Here is a 20,979-nt window from a genome sequence, read left to right on the forward strand (position 1 = left end):
AAAGAAAGACAAAAAGTGGGAGAAAGCTGTGCGTTTGAGAGTGAGAAGGAGCTCAGCTGTCTGTGTGCCTTAAAAAACAAGCTCTTCCATCTCTCTCCTCTTCGAGCCCTTTTTCATTTTCACTCCTCCTGTTCCAACCATCACAACCCCTTTAACATGCCAAAGAACCCTCCCCCCCGTTGCCGTCACTCCTCTAGGCCACAGAGGAGATCTGTTTGTCCTCCCTATCCTCCCCATCCGCCTCTCCATCTCCCATTAGCGGCTGCCTCTTCTTCAGCTCTCTCTGGTACTTGGCCATTAGCGAGGCGTAGATGCAGCCGTAAGCTGCCGCCGCCACCATCATGATACAGACGATGCCGCACACCACGCCGGCGATCACCACCGTGCCGATGGCGCGCCGCACGCTCACGGGCCGGTAGCGGGCACGCACGCAATCTGCCGGGGCTTCACCACCTGCACCACCTCCTATGTTTACCAAGGAGTCATCCCCAATGTTGATGTTGTCAGAAACTGGCGTTGCCCCACTCGGGCCTAGAGCGTTCCTGCTGCAGGGAGGACCGCCCCCTTTTTCAGAACGGGATCCCTCACCTCCTCCTCCTCCTCCACCTCCTCCTACACCTCCATTCTCATCTTCAAGTTGGAGGCAGTAGTTGAACATTTCCACCGGTACTCCGCGGATGTCGCGCCCACGCAGATCCTTCGGTAATGTGCACTCAACCGCGTCCACCTTTCCCCCTGATGGCCAGAGAAAGAGAGTCAAGAGGACAGGGAAAGGTCATTTATATATATATATATTTAAAACAAATCTTTATGCTGTAAGGCACTACAAATTAACTGAGAAGGAGGAAAAGACGGAGAGGGTTGCTTGTACCAACACTAGGATGAGTCATACATCACTTAAAGGCACTACGAGTAAGATGGCACGTTGGCGTCCCCTTTGGACAAAAGCGGTAGTATTTTTACGACGCCCGCTGTCGCAAATGCTCGTGCCAGGCGCGTGAGCGTGGACTGAGAAGGGCGCAATATAGTGCATGTTCGTGTGTTGAAAGTGTGAGGACTCTTTTCGGCTCCGTGAGAGTGGTTTTGACACTGCATCAACTAATGCCAGTCAGTACACACACCTGCTTGCAATGAGTTGATTCAGCAGCGTCACCTAACTACTCTCTCTCTCACGGAGCTGTGTCCTCACAGAAAGCGAATGAATGAGAGACGGCAGTTAGTAGACTATGGATCACGATGAGGTAATGTGTTTGTGTTGTTGATGTAAATAATGACTATTTCAGATAATGGTTATCTGATGATGGTGAAGCAAAGCAAACTTTGTGTTAGTACCAACCGCTCATTCATTTAGCAGTCTAGTTTCGCTCTCGTGAAATTGTATACACGTTGCTTGGCAACGTCCTCCCGCCCGCCTATCACTCACTCTCCCTTTTCGCTTTTCTTCATTGCATTCTCTTTTTTTTCTTTGATGGTTCAGCCCCGTTATCAGTCATTTATGACGACAAATAACTGTCTCAAACAAGGCTCCCGCTCCCCTTCCCTCACCTGGAGGGATAGGCTTCTCAAATCGCGTTGCAGCGCCACACTGAAATCTGCAACCAATACGGATATGTGACCATAGAGCCTGCACGAGCGAACCGAAAATCGGACTGGGTGTGCGACCAGACCAAAAGCAGTAATAAAAACTATATAAAAACGTCTTTCTTTGCACTGATGGTCTCGTTTGCTGTTAAAGGTAATTTATGATTATCAGAGGAAACATGAGGTTGTTTAAAAGATATTTAAATGTTACTCGTATCCGCTTTAACACACAGAGAGAATTTGCCGTGGCCTCTACAGTAAGTTGGAGATAGCCTCAACTAAGCCCTTCCATAATTCACGAGATGTCATGTCTAGCTTCAGCAGAGCTCTTGTGTAAGTGTGTGTGTGTGTGTGTGTGTGTGTGTGTGTGTGTGTGTGTGTGTGTGTGTGTGTGTGTGTGTGTGTGTGTGTGTGTGTGTGTGTAAGAGAATTATCTGAGACTTGTGCTTTATCTCCCTGTGTGTGTGTGTGTGTGTGTGTGTGTGTGTGTGTGTGTGTGTGTGTGTGTGTGTGTGTGTGTGTGTAAGAGAATTATCTGAGTCACTTATTCCCACCGGCAGGCAGCAGGAGGGTGGAGAATCTGCTTTGTTATCATCACATGCTGCCTATTTGTCTACACAAAGTACTCGTGTCGAGGTCGCGTGTTGGAAAGCCATTGATCAAAGAACCAGAGATGAGATAAAGGAGGAGGATAGTAGAAAAGACAGAATGAGGAAAGTGGTATTTAGCCCCAAGACGATTTTTATCCCAGCGTGTGACAAAACAATCCTCTCTGCAAACACACCCCCCCTCTCCAAATATCTCCGAACATCCCAGCTGTGTGCGCTCTAAGTGGTTTTCGCTGCAGACACAAGTCAACATAGGCTGCTTTTAACCAGCAATATCACAATAATTCTGCGTTTTGTCTTATTTTCCGCGACACATATCGCTATCTATCTATCGTCTTTAACAGCTACAAGATGTCTCCTTGTAATGTTCTGTGCTGCTCTGACGATTATTCAATTATCATGTCTGCCATGTGTCTGTCTCAGTCTCTGAAGTGTGCTTAGATGAGCTGGACAGTAAGAGCACCAGCAAAGCAGAGGAGAGCAGAATGTAGTAAACAGGAGAATGTACCAGAAACGAGAAGCGATGCTTCATTAACGGGGCAGCTGTTGCCCGGGGCGCTGAGGTGAATGTGGATTTTTGCACACAAAGAGAGAGTGGGGAGCAGCTGTGGTTATCTGATGTATTAACAGCCCGCAAGACACGTGGACAATAACGCACAGTACACACAATAAGTGTGGTAATGCACATTCACATGCGGATGCAGATACGTTATGCCGCTAGGAGCACAAGCATGCCCAAATAGGAACTAACCCGTGCCCACCACTACCTTGTGACTCCTATGCCTGTACCTGAAATCAGACCTTTTAAATCTCCTTTAAAAGTGAATCAGACATCTACCTCTGTACAGCAGCCACTCCATCCAGTGTTTGAACTCGCGGAGGTTGCAGTCACATTCCCAGGGGTTGTGTCCCAGTTCCAGGTGCTGTAGGTTGGCGAGCGGCTCAAACGCTGCCCTCTCCAAACCATGAAGCCTGTTCCCCGCTAGAGACAGCCATCTATGAAATATTTAGAAAAAGAAGAAGAAGAAGAATTCACACCTGTGGCTATGATTTAAATATCACTGCATAACCTTCTTGCTAATAAACAACTCTCTCTCTCTCTCTCTCTCTCTCTCTTTCTCTCTCTCTCTTGGGTTAGGGCCCATTTATTCAAACATGTCAGTTTACCAAGAGTGTATCTTAATGTCTACCTGAGGCTCTGCATCCCGTCCAGTAGCCCGATAGGAACAAAGGACAGACCGTTCAGGGACAGATCCAGACTCTGAAGACCCCCCAAACCCTGTAGAAACATGAAATACATAGAGTTTAACCCGGCACTCAAATTAGTATCCGTAGCTTCTTTAGCTGTTGTTCCAAGGTGGCATAGCTGGCATTGCTTGATAGGCAAAACTTGTTTCATTTAGGATCCCAAGTGAATGTGTGACTCAAGCTCCTCCTGCAGACTGCTTTTGGTTCAGATAAAAATGGATGAAAGTGTTGAGCAAATGGTTTATTACTAATTCACCGTCTGGATAAGAGCCCAGTCATGTTTATCTGCTGAGGTTTGCTGTACTCCTAAACAGAGCCCAGGAGATGAAACATTGTAAACAATAGTGGTGTCAACTTGCTCTCTTTATTCATCTGCCTTTTCTTCTGAATTCTTTTGTTATTTGATCAAATGTAGCCCAAGGTCCTGTATGGTTCTTAATAGGAATGAGGCATTGTTTTGTCTTGTACACTCAGTACACTTTAACAGGTATGTTGGTGTTGTATAATTCCGGTACCTGGAAGAGGTCCCTGTCCATCGATGTTAGTGAGTTGTTGTGAAGAGTGAGTCTTGACAGGTTGGACATGTCTCTGAATAATGCAGCTGGTAAATTGTCCAGGTAGTTATTGGAGAGGTCCATCTCCTAAAAACGAACAAAAAAATGTACATTTTCACTTGAGTACAGACTTGCATTTTTTAAACTTTGCTGGATGGAATGGAAAGTAATCATAATCAGATATCCTTTCCGCAAGACTTTATGCATTTACGCCTGGAGGAATTAAAAAAAAAAATGTACAAGCTTTACAAAAGAAAATGAACAAATGATTAGTGATGTGCTAACTAAGACTCTGTAATAGCATTCAAGATGGATGTCAAGAGCACTCTCTCACAAGGTTGTAGCTGATCAGGTTGTTTTTATTCTGCCTTTCTTGGCATGTGCAGTGCAGTATCTATCGATCATTTAAGCTCTTACATTTTAAATACCAACTCTTTTACATTTGCTTACAACAGGCTAAAGGTTAATAGCACTGCAAAGCCCTGAAAATGTCAACTTTTCTGAAGTTGTCCAGACTCTGAGCAGAGGTTGTCTGTAGTTTGCTCTATATGAGACTCACTGGTACACCGCGCAAGGTCAGCAGCACTGAGAATAATGCACACGCCTCGGTAAACAACAACGCAACCACATGTTGGGCTCTCAGGCGGAAAAAAAAGAAAAAAAACTTCAACAGTAAAACAATTGGCTACTGACCTCCAGTGAGGAGAGGTTAGCGAAGGCAGAGGCTCCCAGCGAGGCGAGCTTGTTGTTGGGCAGCAGGAGGGAGCGACTCCCCGGGGGCAGGAGGTGAAGGAGAGGGAGGGAGGAGAGAGCCCGGCCCCCGCAGTCCACCATGCCGTCTGAGTAGCACAGACAGGGAGGAGGGCACGCTGAGGTTGGGGGCAGCAGCACCGCTACCAGGCACAGGATGCAGAGGAAGACTTTAGGAGGGCAGAGAGAGAGAGAGTGTGGACAAAACAGGATTATTATTAGTTGTTGTTTTTTTCAAGTGAATTATCTTTTAACAGTGGAAACCAATCGGGAAGATGAGTAAGAAAGTGATGAGGGGTGGTTTTAATTTGGATTATTAGTGGAAAATATAAGCCAAATAATTAGTTTGACACATCATGGTCACGCATAGCTGTCTGTGAAATAAGTACGTCAATCATCATTCTGTCAGTTTATTGCAGTACATTTGGTTATGTGTGTATTTGTGTGTACCAGAACAGAGGCCTTATATATATTTTTAAATACCATACGTTTATGGTCATATGGTATTTTGATGTTATTTAAATGCTGGATTTGCACAGAAACATCTCCATTTTGACCATTTTGTACCACGGTATGTGGTGTGTGTGTGTGTGTGTGTGTGTGTGTGTGTGTGTGTGTGTGTGTGTGTGTGTGTGTGTGTGTGTGTGTGTGTGTGTGTGTGTGTGTGTGTGTGTGTGTGTGTGTGTGTGTGTGTGTCCTTGTGTCTAGCCAACTGGCAGCAGAGCCACAAAGCCATCTCTTTCAAAAAGATAACAAATCCCTACTTGTGTGATTTGTTTTGTGTCTGACTTTGTCTCTGTTCTCTTTGTCTTTCTGTGTGTGTGTTTTCATGCACCTCACACAGGTCTGAGTGACACTTATAAGGGAAATCCCTTTCTATTTTAATTAGTTTTCAAATCATTGTTTTCCTGTAGACTGCTGTGTCCTCATCATTTCCAATCATTATCACTCCACCTTTCTCTTTTCCTCTTTCATTTTTTTATAAGCTTTTGTCTGTGAAGAACATTTCATTTCCTTCATCCTTTTCTATTTTCTCTGCTCAATTTCTGTCTTTATTTGAATCAGCCATTTTAATTCATTCCTTTTCATATTTGTTTGTTGCTCTCTTTCCCACATGAGTCTCTTTATCTTTCTCATTCATTTTCACGTCCTGTCTCCCAGCACAGCTCCGTATTCCCCCAGTGTCTCGTTACAGTGGCTGACTTTGTTCCTATCCAATTGCTTACCAGCACGACTTGTGCTTTATCTCCCTGTGTGTGTGTGTGTGTGTGTGTGTGTGTGTGTGTGTGTGTGTGTGTGTGTGTGTGTGTGTGTGTGTGTGGGTGGGTGGGTGTGTGTGTGTGTTGGCATATGCTTGTGCGCCTCTGCTTGGGTGTGGGTTAAGCGCCAACAAAGCGTGATATTAAGAAAAGTACTTTGTCCAAACTCCAGACTCAGACACAGCACTTTTTTTTCAGAGCCTGACAAGAGTCTTTGCTGCACCAGCACATTTCATCACTTGCATCATCCGCATATTATTAGCATCTTATTTCACAGCATGCCATTGCCTTTTTCTCACTCGCTCCCCGTTGTTGTATTTTCTCCCTGTGTGAGTCCATCTGTTTATCTCTTAATTTTCTGTCTTTCATTTTCTCCCGCCTCCCTCCCGCTTGCATTCAAGGCTTTAATTTCATTTCACCACACACATTGGCAGTGTGGCTCTGAGTGTGATGTAATTCTCTGCAATAGCTCTTTAGTGCTCAGCCATATCACATTGTGGTATGTTTGGAAAGAACAACGTGATGAATTTCAGAAGATATGAGTGAGTGCATAATTAAAGTCATATCATTCTCATAAAGTTACTTGACCTTTCTTAGGCGTCTGTATCTCTTGATCAAATATGAATTTGGAATGGTGCAGTGAGGAGTGTTGAGAGGATGCTTCATCCATACCAATGAAATCATGTTTTATTCCCTTTATTGGATTTAATGAAAACAGAATATAAGAAATACAGTTTAACCTGTGGATTTAAGCCTAATTAATGATAAATGGTGAAAACCTTTAGCTGTTTCTCCCTGTTTCCTGCCTCAATGCTACGTGAAGCTATCCAGCTTCATATTCATCAAAACAATCATGGTGAAAGTGGTAAAGCTCTTTTCATCATCTTAAGTGCACAACCTTAAATATTGAACCATTCCTTTAATAAAGTGATTCATATCTGAAGTCTGCGCAAATGGGAGTGCACTGAAAACTGCAAGAGCAGCTGTTTCTTTAAAATCTAATTAAGATTCAAACCCTATAATTGTTCAGTTGTTGTGATACATTTACATTTTTAATGATGAGTTTAATTTTAATTTTACTAATTTTCATTCCGTGCATCTCAACTCCCCTGGGTCATAATGCCTATCTTTTCTAAGTTTAACTATGAAACATCTTGGTAAATAATTAATATTTAGAGATTTATTAGATTTTATATATATTTTATATTAGAATGTATCCATGTTACTTGAAACTTTAAAGTTTTGAGTAAGTTTGCTTTGGAAACTGTGGTTAAACCTCTGGGGAACTACATTGTTCAGCTCTGAGAATACAAACTGACAGCAGTCTGGAAAAATACCATCTCTTTCTCAGACAGTTTTTACTTGCCAGGCAGAACATGACCTCAGTCCGCCATGATGCCGCTTCATTTTACATTCTGAACCAAAACACTTCAGAGTGTAAAGACTATTGCTGAGAGTTGAAGATCAATATGTGAACTGAATCAGTTTTCATCACTTCTCAAAATTCAGTATAATCCTTATCTCTGGGAAAAAAAATTATCTTCATAAATGGAAGAAAGGAAAGATATTGAAGAATCCTGGAGCGCCCTGTGCTGTCTTGATTTGCAGTGGAAATGCTTCAGGTGGCCAATCTTTCACTGAGGCGGCTCAGTAGGTATCTGGAGGGATTTCAGTGTGCACAGTGGCTATGAATTTCCCATAACAGGTTTGAAAGTGCAGGAGATTTGTGAGGACAATGAATCTTGGGGGTAAAAATACCTTTTTACAACGGAGAGTGGACGAGAGCCAAGCAAGAGAAAGTGTGTATATCATGTCATATTCAGAATGATGGCCGTCTATCTGCATCATTCATCTCTCTCAGCTTGTGGTGTGGGCTTTATTTTACAAAATTATTCTTGCCCTCACTCTTCCTTCCTTCCCAAAATCTTTTCTCCTTCCCACACAGTAGTCTACACTGCAACTCCCCCTCACTCTCTCCCGCCTCCCTCACTGCTGAAGCCTATATCTTCCAAGATTCATAAGTGGTTTTAAGCAGTTCTCACAGAGGAGGTGGTTGTTGTTTTTTTTGGCTTATTTTAGCCGCTCCAAATCCTCTCTGCTGTAGTGCATCCACGCAGCCAAACCAGAAGGAAGAGATTCAGTCAGGCTAAATCTTTTATAAGAATCCCAAAACATGCGCCCTAAAAGTGCTTACATTTTTGACGAATGTAGGCTAGCAAAGCTCTCAGCGATGGGAAACAAAGAAAGACAGGGCATTAAAATGCAACAAGATGTTCCTGTTTAGATTAAAGCAAGACTGCAGAGGTAACTCTTTGAGCAAAATTGCCAATAAGACTCCCAACCCCCACATCTAGTTGTTAGAAGTTACAGTTTAATAATTGAAAAAGTTTAATCCAAGCAGGGATTGCCACATATTAATAATCAGTTGGCTTTTATATCATTTTTACATTATTTTAAAACTCCCTGTCTTTTTCTCATATAGTTGACTTTTATACCATCTTCTTTATATTATTGTAAAGATTCTCTTTTTCTCTGTTATTGTTAAGGAGGATCCTTCATAATAATTAAACACTGAAGACACTGTTTTTTTTCAGCCTCTGTCAAATAGCACATTAATGAGGTCAATGATGATTACAGCTATTATTTAAATAATAGGCATGCGTTTAAATTATAACCAATAGTCTGTGCACATGTGTTCTTGAAGTTTTGAAAGGGTGCAAATGACATTATTCTTAGGTTATCTTCTAATTAGGCCAATTAGCTTATTTGCATGCTTGCTTATTTGTGTGTGTGTGTGTGTGTGTGTGTGTGTGTGTGTGTGTGTGTGTGTGTGTGTGTGTGTGTGTGTGTGTGTGTGTGTGTGTGTGTGTGTGTGTGTGTGCGTGTGCGCACACAAAGTTGCAATGATATTATGCTGGTACACACACTTACTTATTTATCACCGTCCTTCACTTAAATTAAATGAAACACATTTCTGGTGTCATATGACCCTTGTTGTCCTGCAGACATGGTTATGTTTGACAGTGTCTCCTAGGCAACACTGCCCTGACAACTCTGTGGACTCAGCTGTCTGTAAGCTTATATCCTGAGGTCGCCCCTTGGTGACACTGGACCTGGCCATGATGTCATCGCCACAGGCACTTCTGTTACCGAGCACATTTGCATTGTACCAGGGGCCAAGCTGTTTTTCCATGCAGGCGATAGACTCCCTGCTATAATATTACTAGAGGGACCAGCTGTCACACACTCGCCCGCCTGTAATTCTTTACTCTTTAATGTTTCCCGTGGTGATCTGTGCAGGAGTCTGACCCCAAGTCTGTCTTGATGCCTATGCAACAGATGCCAGATACATTATCAGGTGCAACATTTGAGTTCAAATCAACTATCCTCTGTGGGAATTGTAGTCTTTCTTAAAAGAAGCATGTTCAAATGATTAGTCGATTAAACAAACCCAAGCAAATGTTTACTGGTTCCAGCTTTTCAAATATAAATGAAAATTGAAGTAATATTAATATCCTGTTTTTTAAACTATAGTTAGAAAAAACAAGCAATATGAATTTGAAGACATCATCGTGGGCTGTCATATATATAATCTCCCATCTATATTATCTGGACACACTACGAGGCCTGTTCTTCTATAACAACAGTGTCTGTGTAATTTCATTTGGCAGAGGCAGACTGATCGCCACTGTAACCCGAGACCTCATTCATATAGCAGATGGAAAATAGCCAGCCTGATTCTTTGTGTAATCTCTGTGAGCAGTGTGTGTGCATGGCTTTTCGGCCAAAGTCAGTTTTGTATGAGAGGTATGAAAGAATACACAAAGCTGAAAATGCATAGAAAATCAAGGTCCCAGCGCTACCACCGCATTATTCCCACATTGTCGAGGTACAGCTGTGTTACCGTAGCAACCGAGTGCTGTAGACGTCGTGCCGAAGAAAATAGAGGAGGCATGGGGAGATAAGTTTGCGGTTCACACCAAATCCCACCATTTAACCCACATTATCTCTTGTCTCTCATGCACACACACACACAGGCGCACACACAGGCGCACACAGATGAAGCAGTTGAGGATAAGTGGGAACAGTTTGTAGGGGTTTAAGCTGTTCTCCTGAGGAGGAGAGGAGAGAGATGGTAGTAGTAGTACCAAAATCATGTATAGTGGTCACCTCCCTCTCTACTGTTGTCCCTCTCTCATCCTCCATTTCTCTCCTACCTACTTTCTCTCTCTCTCTCTCTCTCTTTGTCTCTCTGTGCACCTGTCTGCTTTGATGAGAGCTGCGTCAGTAACACAAAATCATTATTTTCACTGGGAACGGTCATTGGGTAATATGTAAGCTCATCAGCCTCTCTAATTCCTGCTATCTGTATCAATTTGTGGTGACACTCAGACACACACACACACACACAAAAGCATGGCCCACGGGAAGGAATCACATGCAATTATATTGTTTTTGTGAAAGTGGCTGTTAATTAGCAAGACGAGTAAGACAACGAGAGAGGGGAAGGAAGTGATTGAAAACAAATTCTAGGTAAAGCATCGTTTGAGGCCAGTTCCAGCAAATCCAATTTAACTGTGACATCTTTTGCTTTAACACCGTCTCGTTGATAGATGTAGGATTGTTTTTTTTTTTCTTTTTTTTACTGACCACTAAACTGGGCCTCCGTCCAAAGCTGAACACATTCAGATTTTGGAGAGATACTGAGAGACGCGTGGCTTTTGATGCCACATCCGCATCAGTGAATAGATTCTGCTTTGGATGCGTGGTAATGTATGCCCACTCATTCCTCAGTAGGGATTGATAGACAGAGGGTATTGACCCAAAGAGAGAAGCACGTACACACAATATGTGAGAGACATTTGTCTGCACATTTAATTCCATCGTTTTCTGAGTTTTTGTGTTTTCAGTTTGTTAGATAGAGATAGAGTAGGAGAACTAATCCTGCTATTAGACTCGCTCGCACAGTCCTTGAGATCTTCTATCCTTTCTAATTAGATGCCCTTTCAGGAAGTGTTCACTCAGACAAATCGAGCACATCTCAAATCGCTGTATTGTTCAGGACCATTGTCAGCCATTTTCTATGATTGCTCGGAGAGTAAGAGTGCTCCCTTTTCTCCTCAGTAATGGGCCGGCTTGCTGTGATCATCATGGCTTATCTGGCTCATGCTAGATCTATACTACACTTGCCTTAACTGTAGTACTATCAAGTGCTGCACTGGAGAGGTGATGTTTGTTGCATAGAGGATTATCCAGATTTATCCCCCGCCAGTGTCCTTTGAAAGTAGGCCAGAGTAACCATGTATTTGTGTGTTTGATCTGGCCCATTCCTGTAGTACCTTCCCCAAACTGTGGCCAAGGGAGAAGGGGGAAAATAAACTCAGGTGTACTTTGCTTGCGTGCATGTGCTTTGGGCACAGCTGGAGCTAGTTCAAGGTCACAAGTTCAGCAGTAGAAATCTAATAGCATAGCTTAAGTAAAATCTGTACTTTGTCCTAGATCATAAACAAGCCACAACCGCTCAATTAGGTCAGGGGTCAAAAGAAAATATTATTTGTGTGATCCGTAGAGATCAATGTTAAACTGAAAATGTTTCCCTCATTGGAGAAACATTGACGTTTGGGGGTTGAATCTTTGTGGAATTAGCGTGTTAACCTGTGATCCCATACTTTTATGATTCATAAAATGACTATCATTAACATTAGAATAGCAATAGCCTACATATTCACGCCAAAGCAGACATCCCAGCAAGGTTGGGAACAGAAGTGCAACATGCTACCGACCATGCATTGTTGAATTTGGCTTGATGTTAAAAACTCACAGCTGGGACCGACATCTTTAAAGAGTTGAAAATCAAACTCGCTTGTTAAACGGTGGATGTGTTCAATCAATTTAACTACCCGACAGCTGCTGTATAGGCCGACAAAAAGTCATTTTTAGATTCTACTGTGGCTCCTTTCCAAAGCGTACACCTCCCTTAGTCACTGCAGTGTATTACAGCTGTGCTCAAAGCATAATGCCACCACCTTAGTGACTGTATTGTGGCTACGCTCCAAACCGCATGTCTCCCATTCTGAGCCAAATCCTCCCTCCTTTCGCCTCTCTCTCTCTCTCTCTCTCTCTCTCTCTCTCTCTCTCTCTCTCTCTCTCTCTCTCTCTCTCTCTCTCTCTCTCTCTCTCTCTCTCTCTATCTCTCTTGTCACTTTGTCAGTCACTCTTTTGATTAGATGCTATATGTGGTCAGTTAATCTGCCAGCTTTGTTCGGGACTGCATGGACACACACACACACACACACACACTGCACGATCAGATAACTATGGTGTGTGTATGTGTGTGCACGAATTGGAATGAATGTGTTTGTTGTGTAAATGTGTGTGTGTGTGTGTGCGTGTGTGTTTGTGCGCTGCGGGAGAGGAGACGGGTGGGATCGTGGAGGCCTAGAGGCACCATATGGTCTTTGTGTCACTCATAGACCTCTCTGTTCTCCTTCATCCGTTCTTTTCCTCGCTGCCTTATCTCTTTCACTACGACTCTCCCTCTCTCTCTCTCTATCTCTCTCTCTCTCTCTCTTGCATTTCCTCCTCTGCCACTCTCCTGCTGTTTTCCATCTTTTTTTCTCTCGCTTCCTTGCCTCACTCTCTCTGTCAATCACATTTTATATTCTCACCCTGTAGTTTCTCTCATTGTCTCTTTCTGTGGATTTCTCTATACGATTTAAGCTCTTTTCTAAACCCTGACATAATTTTTCTTGTTTGATTATATGATATCGCTATGTAACAATTCACAATTTGAAATGACCTAAATGGTAATGCATTACTTACTAATGTTTTAAAGATCTGTTATATGCCATAAAAAGGTACACATTTGGGTTTCGGAAGAAAACTAAATCTGTCTTTTCACCTACTGCATTCATAACGAAGATTGTCTCCTCGACAAGTTAAAACCTGCAGAGAAACTGGACCAAAATGTGTCTATTAACAACTTAACTGGCAATTTTAGACTCCCAACTTTTAATCAATCTCTTTCCCTTTGTTTTCTTAGTCTAAATGAGAATTCCTGAGAATACAGACATTTTGAACTGCTAGACTAATGTAAGTGTTTTTTAGTGGCAAAGAAATGATGCAGTAAACTGGGATTGGATTGCATTTATTGATCATTTGGAACAAAACAATTAACTTTAAGCCACAGCAGTTTTAAAATTGGCTTTATGCTTTGTGCACTCGAGAAAAACAGCCATAAAGCATCCTCCTCAACCTATCAGAAATGTTATATCCCTTTATGTTGCGTCTAGGTTACGACGTTTCATCATAGCTGTGCAGCCATTAGTGAAAAAATATGTCCAACTACTGGCTGACACTGAAGAAAACTTCAACAATTTTTCTTGTTGATTGGTTTTCTGTCTCTCGAGGAGCTTTGGCTTTATCCCATTGTTGAAAACAGACCTTCATTTCAACAAAGTTTGTTTCCAAACCATACATTCTTTCAACAGAGTTGGTCCAATATTACCAAGATATTTGATGGGAAAACATCCGTTGTGTCTTCTCTCTATGTCAAATTTAATTTTTTATTTACCTTTGTCAGCAATACAAGTAAACAGAGCATTGATGACTTGAACTCCCAGTAGTCTAGCATTTTCATTGGCTTAGATTTTAGGGGAGGCTCATTCCTTTCTACAATTATTGTACGCATCTTCAAATGACTATATACTGTATGTTAGTGTTGTGTGTGATGTTTTTTGAGAGTAATATGAGAGATCAGAGAAGCTTTCAAGCTTTGCAAGTAAAATGCAAAGAGACAGTCTAGAAGCGAAGGCCAGAGGCAGAAATATTAACAGTAGTGCTTGTCAATATTGTTAATGCACATTTTGTGTCGACAAAGAATAATGAATAGAACTGAGAGAGAGAGAGAGAGAGAGAGAGAGAGACTGGGGAGCATGTGTGATAACTGACGACAGAGAATACTTTCATTCCTTTTCCTTAAAGGCTTGAGCAATACTGTTAATGCAATATTTATGGTGATGAAGCTTGATGAAATACACTGAGTGAGGCAAACTGGAGACAGTTAATGTAGTTATATTGAACTATAATTGAACGCAGAGATGTAGGGAATGATGATGAAAAGCTATATTAGGAGAGAGAGAGAGAAAGGGAAGACTTATGAGGTGGTGGGATTGAGATGGGAGGGCGTGTGGAGGTTCTGATGGATCGTGTTGCCCTGCTATTTACTGTCCCCGGTGTTTGACTGTGGTTTGTGGGTTTACTCTGAAAGAATAATACCTCTCCAAAACGGGAAGACAAACATTTTATTGTTCTTGTTGGCCTCTTTCTTTGGCCGTTTTATTTCCCGCAGAGACTGCAGCAGGAGTTCATGTGTGAACGAGTGTGTCATAATAGATGCACGACAACAAAGGAGAGAAAGAATGCAGAGAGAGAGAGAGAGAGAGAGAGGAGCCTTTATGTTTTTCCCATTAGCCGAAGAGGTGTCTGGAATCTCTTGAGAGAGCAGGATCCATCCACTCCACACACAGTCTAATCCACAGCACACGCACACATGCACACAGCTGTCGCATCTGTTGCTATGCCAGCCGACTCCCGCCACCCGATTTTAGTTTGAGAGAGAAAGACTATGGGTATAGTGAGATACGGGGGAAAACAGTGGTGGGCCAAAGTGGACAGAGAATTAGAGGAAAAGGGAAGTAGAGACATTTTAAAAAAAGGAAGGAGAGATACTTGAGAGGGAAACGATTTTGAATGAGGAGTAAGAAAAAGGAAGAAGAAAAAAAAGGATGCCAGAAGGGAAAGAGAAAGAATAAGAATAGAAAAGGGAAGCAAGGGGATAGGGAAGAAAAGGGAAAGGTAGACAAATAACCTGCAGGTCTGTCCCTCATCTCCCCCTCCCCTGTTTTGTTTCTACAGACTGCTGGCTGTATTAATGCATGCAGTAATGTGGCATTTCACTGGTGGCCAAGGCATGCTCATGCCCTTATCGTGTGTTTACGTGTTTGCGTGTGAGTGTGAGTGTGAGTGTGTGTGAGTGTGTGTGTGTGTGTGTGTGTGTGTGTGTGTGTGTGTGTGTGTGTGTGTGTGTGTGTGTGTGTGTGTGTGTGTGTGTGTGTGTGTGTGTGTGTGTGTGTGTGTGTGTGTGTGTGTGTGTGTGTGTGTGTGTGTGTGTGTGTGTGTGTGTGTGTGGGCCTGGGCGTGCTACCATTAGCAGCTGTCAAAACAGACATGGCCCCTGCTCAGGGAGTACTATAGATGGGAATAAAATAGAAAAGGGCAGAGTTTTGGAAAATAGAGTGTCCTATTTTTCTCCTTTCTCCTTGACAGCTTTTCTCATCTCTTTCATCTTTTTCGATCAGCCCTCTCTCTCTCTCTTGCGTGGTTGCACTCACCAGGTCTGGCCAGGTGCTGGGGAGTGGAGCTGGGCAGGCAGAGGCCCCTGGGGGGGTGGTTGTGGGGGGGCATGACACAGAGCGATGCAGCCCTTTCCTCTGTCGGAGGGGCGGGGCTATGGGGGCGTCAAGCCGCCATGCCTGCAGCCTCCACTAGGGCGGCGACTGTGAAAAGCTGCACCGGAACACCTGAGTAGAGAGAGAAAAAACATGAGTGAGACACAAATGGATGGATGGATGGATGGATGGATGGATAGATAGATAGATCAATTTAATATTGCACAGGGCTATGCAAACAAATGTGCACACACACATACATACACACACCCTCATACAACAGCAGTAGTGAAAGCTTTAACTGCAGGACGATGTCCGTGTGCATATCACTGAGGAGACTCCCTTGCGTTCATTCAAAAGTGCCTTTCCACGTGTGTGCATGTGTATATGTGAGTGCATGTGCGCATGCATCAAAAACAGCCCCCTGGTATTTCTTAGGCATAAATAATAGATGTATGAGTCTTTGGCAGTTTACACAATATGTTTGCCTTTCCCTCAGACAGACCCCCTACTGCTGCTGTCTGGCATTGGGGACTGACAAGGAGAGGGAGAAAGAAAAGGTAGAGAGAAAGGATAGAAGGCAAATACAGAGAAATACAGTATGGAGGGAACACAAACAGAACATAATACTGAAAGAGAGGAGAAAGAATAAACTGGAATAATAATAAATTGTGTCTTTTGGGCCAAACTACCTTTGAGCAAGGCAGCAAAGGGGCATTTGTCATTTTGTTTTCTGTACTGAAACATTGATCAGTAAATGGCTGTAGTAGTGGTAGACATGGAGACACGTTAATAAAAAAAGAGAAAAGAATGACCCACTCCAATAACAGCAGTGAGATGAAACATTTCCCGCATGCTTTGAAAGAGATGAGTCAGTTCTTGTCAGCGTCGAGTCATTACAATGAAAATGTATTTTACCGAGTGGTAAATTACCACGGGAGAAAAAGCTCGCTGGAAGCTCTATACCACATGACTGATGCGCAGTGTTGACTCGCACTCCCTCGGCCAATCAGTGTTATTTTGGAAACGCCGGAGTGCCGCTGTGACATTAGTATTTTTCTACCCAAAGTAGCATCCAATCAGCAGTGTGTGAAATATTGCACTAATCAGATTACGCTGTTATTCAATGCTTGGCTGTTTGTGGGGAAAACCGGGAAAAACAAACAAGCTCATATTTAATGGTGAATTTTTTCCATAAAACTGAATGGAAGCGACTGTGCATATGTGCGTGTTTGCAGTCATTTGTGGATGCATGTGCCGTGATTATGTGATAGATGTGCAAGCTATTCAATATGTTGAGCAAAATAATTATTCAAGAGTAGAAGGAGAGTAAGGTGAATGCGGGACTTGAAAAGAAAGAGGAAAGCATGATAGGTGGCTCTAGATACAGGTACATGTACTATTTGTTGAACTTTATGTGAATATACAGTCTACCGACAGACAGAGAGTAACTGCAGTCACTTCCAAAAGTAACACTCAGTAATCAATCTGTTCCGAGTGTCAGCAAGTTATTTACAACAGGTTATATATGAATTCGTGGAAACTGGAGTGGAAGGAAGTGAGTTAAGAGGTGAAACAAGAGAGAGTGGGTGTTGACAAGGCAATGAGGAATTGGTAAGAATCTGTGATGAAAGGATACAAGGAAAAAACATGCCAGATGGGGAGGAGGGGAGGCAGACGTTAAACAGGGAGGGCATTACAATTCTCCCCCATAACTTCCTGAGTGTTTAGTGTGTTGGCTTGTGTATTTGCGCCCCAGTGGTGCTATTTGTGTTCTTATTATTGCTATTAGGAGCTGCCAGACGCTGAACAAAATGTAAAACACTTGTCTAATCTATCAGCTGTACTCCTTTTTTATATTCCCCCTGCGTTCTGTGCTTCCTCTCTTCCTCTTCTCTTCCCCAACATACAGTAACTCCCTCTATTTAAAAAAAAATTTCTTCTTTGTTATGACCTTCATTATTCACTTTTTCTTTCTCTTCTTGTTATCTCTCTGTTCGCTCCTTGACAAAGCAACCGAGGCTTGTGCCAGGGATCCTCGACAGATGGATTTCCTTTCGTGTGATTAAAACCAAATTAGCCACCAGACTCCTCTGAGAAATTTGGGTTGTTCTTTTCTTTAATGAGCACATGAGCTTTGTTTGAAAAATTCAGAAGCGCAGAAATGAGAGATTGGCGGCACTCAAACAATTTGGGTAGATTCCTCTTCCCTGCTTCACGTTTCAAGCCACACATTTTCCCTTTTTCAGAATCAGAATCACAGTACTTCAGGACTAGAGCTGTTTTTTAAATTGCAAACCTGCAGTGAATATGATTATTTGTATGTATGTGCAAGAGCAGAATCGTTATTTAATTAGCCGACAGATGGAACATTTATCCAAGCACCCTTTGTTTTTTCTTTGTTTTTTCTTTTTTTCTTTGTTCACTCAATCAAATATTTCGGCAGCACTTTCAAGCTGTGTGAAATCAATATTTGATGTTTTGCTTCAGCTTTGGGATTGTAAGTGTTGCCTTGGTTTGCATGTTTGCCCTTTGTCAAAATGATTCATGGCTTTGTGTGACTTTTGTTTGGATTTATTTTGGGGGAGCCGGAAAACAGTTTGACTTTGAAACATTGTGGTACTTTACGATCTGAAAGGAAAAGTCAATTGGTCGCTCTAAATGCCTGCATTGACAGGAAATGCTGAACGCAGTTCATATGTCTGTATATTGTTGCCAAATACTGATTCATATTTGTTGCCCTGCCCTCTCATCCCCACCTCATTGGTGATTGATTGCTTCTCATTGGCTTCTATACCTCTCTGGAAACAAATGTGGGTGGATGAAAAGTGATAACAGCAGAACAAAACCTTTTTAAGCAATTAGAAATATAGTAAAGAATAATAAAATTTGCACCATCATACCAAAATTGTGCTTTAAATGACTTATTGAAGGTGAACTGGAAACTATATGTACTTCTGCCATCATTCTATATGGGTCTTGTAGTGGGAGGCCTTTCAGTCAGGCTATTTTCAGAGTTTGACCTGAACACATGACCAGCTAAAATCCACACATAGCACCAATGTACACACGTGTAAATTCTTGGGTGCTAGTGGCCTGTACATTGGGGAATGAAGTGGCACCTCCTCCCCTCCTCTTTCCTCTCCTCTCTTCTTTCCATCCTATTTTTTCCTTCTGTTTATCCCACTAACTGTTTCTTGTCTGCACTTAAGCCAGATATATACTCCAAAGGGTGTTGCAGAGGCTCCATGGCGTTTCCCTAAATAAAAATACAAACCACACACCCTGAGGGCTGAGTTAACAAGTAGCAGACCGCAAACTGTGATTGGTCAACTTGGGCTGCTGAGTTTGTTGACAGTGAAGAAGCGAGATTGAAGAATGGCTACGTGATGTTCTCACTTGTGTGTTTTGCGATCTGGCTTTTCCATATCCATTGCAAGCATTCCTGTCGCGCTCAATGCTCTCTGTCATACGATGAATACGAATGCAAACATATTTAGTGTATGTTTATTGAATGTACAGAGATCTTGTTTTTCCCTTCTCCAGTTCCTGTCACATTTTATCTACCCATAACAAAGTGAAGGTAAGAGTGTATTCATGATACCCTCAGCTAGATAATGAATCCACACCACAGGAGAGTTGTTAACAATATATTCAATTATTTCCTTCATCTACTTCAGAATAACCCAAACAATGTTAATAAGAAGCCCAGCATATGCTTGCTAATTTGTGTGTGTGTGTGTGTGTGTTTGTGTTTGTGTTGGAGTGCTAGGCTTGGTGTGTGAACTTCCATATGTGTGCACATCTTTGGCCGTTGTGCCCGCTTGGGCCCATTTCTCAAAGTGTTCTTGCGACATGCCTACTTGACTTGACTAATAGTTTTTAATCAATACGGCTGGGATTCTGTCCAATTCGTCACCAAATTGAAATTCATCTGAACACAAAAGGACGCCCATCCATGTGTGAAGAAAGAATGAGTGGTCCCTGATTCAGTGACATCACAGCTGTAAACACAACACAGCCCAATAATTCACCTTCAGCGCTACCCTTTAGAAGCATACTCTTTGGACACAAACGCTCACACATACATAAGCATTTGGCAGTTGGCTGGTGTTTGATTCAAGCCTTGTTTATGGAACCAGTAGAGAGGAAAAAGAAAAAAAGTCAAAAAGTTAATTGGAGGGGTTGACTTAATACCGAATACCTGCTGTAGTATATACATGTGTTTGAGTGTGTGCGTGTTCGCATGCGTGTGCATGTGTGTGTGTGTGTATGTGTGTGTATGTGTTTAACATTGCAAGTAGCTATCAAAGATAGAGAAAGGCAGCCAAGCTCCCCTAAATCAATTTTTAATGGTTTTCATCCATAAGAGAGCGGAGAAATTGGGGCAAAACAGAACACATACAAACACACACACACAGATGCCGATAGCTTGACAAAGAGCCACATATGTGTTGACAGGCACATGGTGCCAAAAATATGTTCGGATATATAATTACACATGCATGTGGGCATGCAGACGCACACTGTAGATAAACACACACACACAGGTTTCGAGAGTGTGAACACACTCAAGCGTACATGTGAAGCATATAGATCACATGCTCGGTGTCAGAGCATGCTGGTTGAAAATATTATGATTTGGCTTTTGATGTTGTTGTTTTTTTACTCCACAGAATTATTAAAGTTCAAATTAAATACATTTAGGTTTAGTTTAAATTATTTCAAAATGTATTCCATCACACAATGTGTTAGCCATCTATTTAGTAGACATGTTGAACTACAGCCTTAATCATGATATTATTTTCATGTTCAGTCAGGCACACACACGGTATGGAAGTAGGAAGCTCGGTAAGCAGCTGTCACTGGAATACTCATGCAATTTGATTACATCTTTGGGTTGTACATAGTATATTTTTACAATTAGCCTTGCAAACCTTAGCAAGGCTATATCTCAACAGATTATGCATCAAGGAGAGGTTTGGTACAAGCAGAACCTAACCATAAGACTTTCTTTAAAATCAGTTACTTTTAAATGGCTTGTGGCAGGAATGATGATCAATGCTGTTCTTCATCATGTTGTCATATGTGTTGAACGACCCATTCACTGTTAATGGACGGCAAGGGCATGTTGTTATTTTCAAATATTAGAGCGATAAGTATATTTACAGGATATTGTTTATTTTATAGTCCTTAGCACTTGTGTCCATACCTGGTATGTTTGACTTGTTTATGTAGTTCTTCCCTGCTGAGCTGTACATTATAAATAACTTAAAAAAGCCATCAAATATATCCCGATGCTCTCTCCATCTCCCTTTTGCCACCCCTGCAGGCTTTGCCCCCAAAACTACAGCCCCCCCCCCCCCCCCCCCAACAAAAATAAATCCAGTAATGTGCATGCTGTGTGTATCCAGGAAACCAGTTAAGGGCTGACATTTTTCAGCGTCCACATCCTCTCAGCACACCTTTGGCCCCATCAAAAAAAATTCTGTTTTATTTGCCAGAAGCAGGGGGAAAATGGCAAGTCTGT

General features: G+C 42.3%; 2 protein-coding genes across 2 annotated transcripts in view; one reads left to right on the plus strand and one right to left on the minus strand.

The window, feature by feature from the left end:
- The window catches only part of cacna2d4a (calcium channel, voltage-dependent, alpha 2/delta subunit 4a), a gene marked incomplete at both ends in the record, with an annotated part of 86,262 nt that overhangs the window by 36,450 nt on the left and 28,833 nt on the right, over window positions 1-20,979 (plus strand). The window lies entirely within an intron of this gene.
- On the minus strand, window positions 194-15,465 carry lrtm2a (leucine-rich repeats and transmembrane domains 2a; the record flags this gene model as incomplete). The annotated part of the gene is made up of 6 exons (XM_080050708.1): window positions 194-735; window positions 3,028-3,185; window positions 3,380-3,468; window positions 3,953-4,078; window positions 4,685-4,911; window positions 15,393-15,465. 6 exons carry the CDS (start codon window positions 15,463-15,465, stop codon window positions 194-196), a joined length of 1,215 nt encoding a protein of 404 aa, XP_079906834.1.

Source organism: Ammodytes marinus (assembly GCF_949987685.1).
Source record: "Ammodytes marinus genome assembly, chromosome: 22".
Taxonomy (NCBI): domain Eukaryota; kingdom Metazoa; phylum Chordata; class Actinopteri; order Uranoscopiformes; family Ammodytidae; genus Ammodytes; species Ammodytes marinus.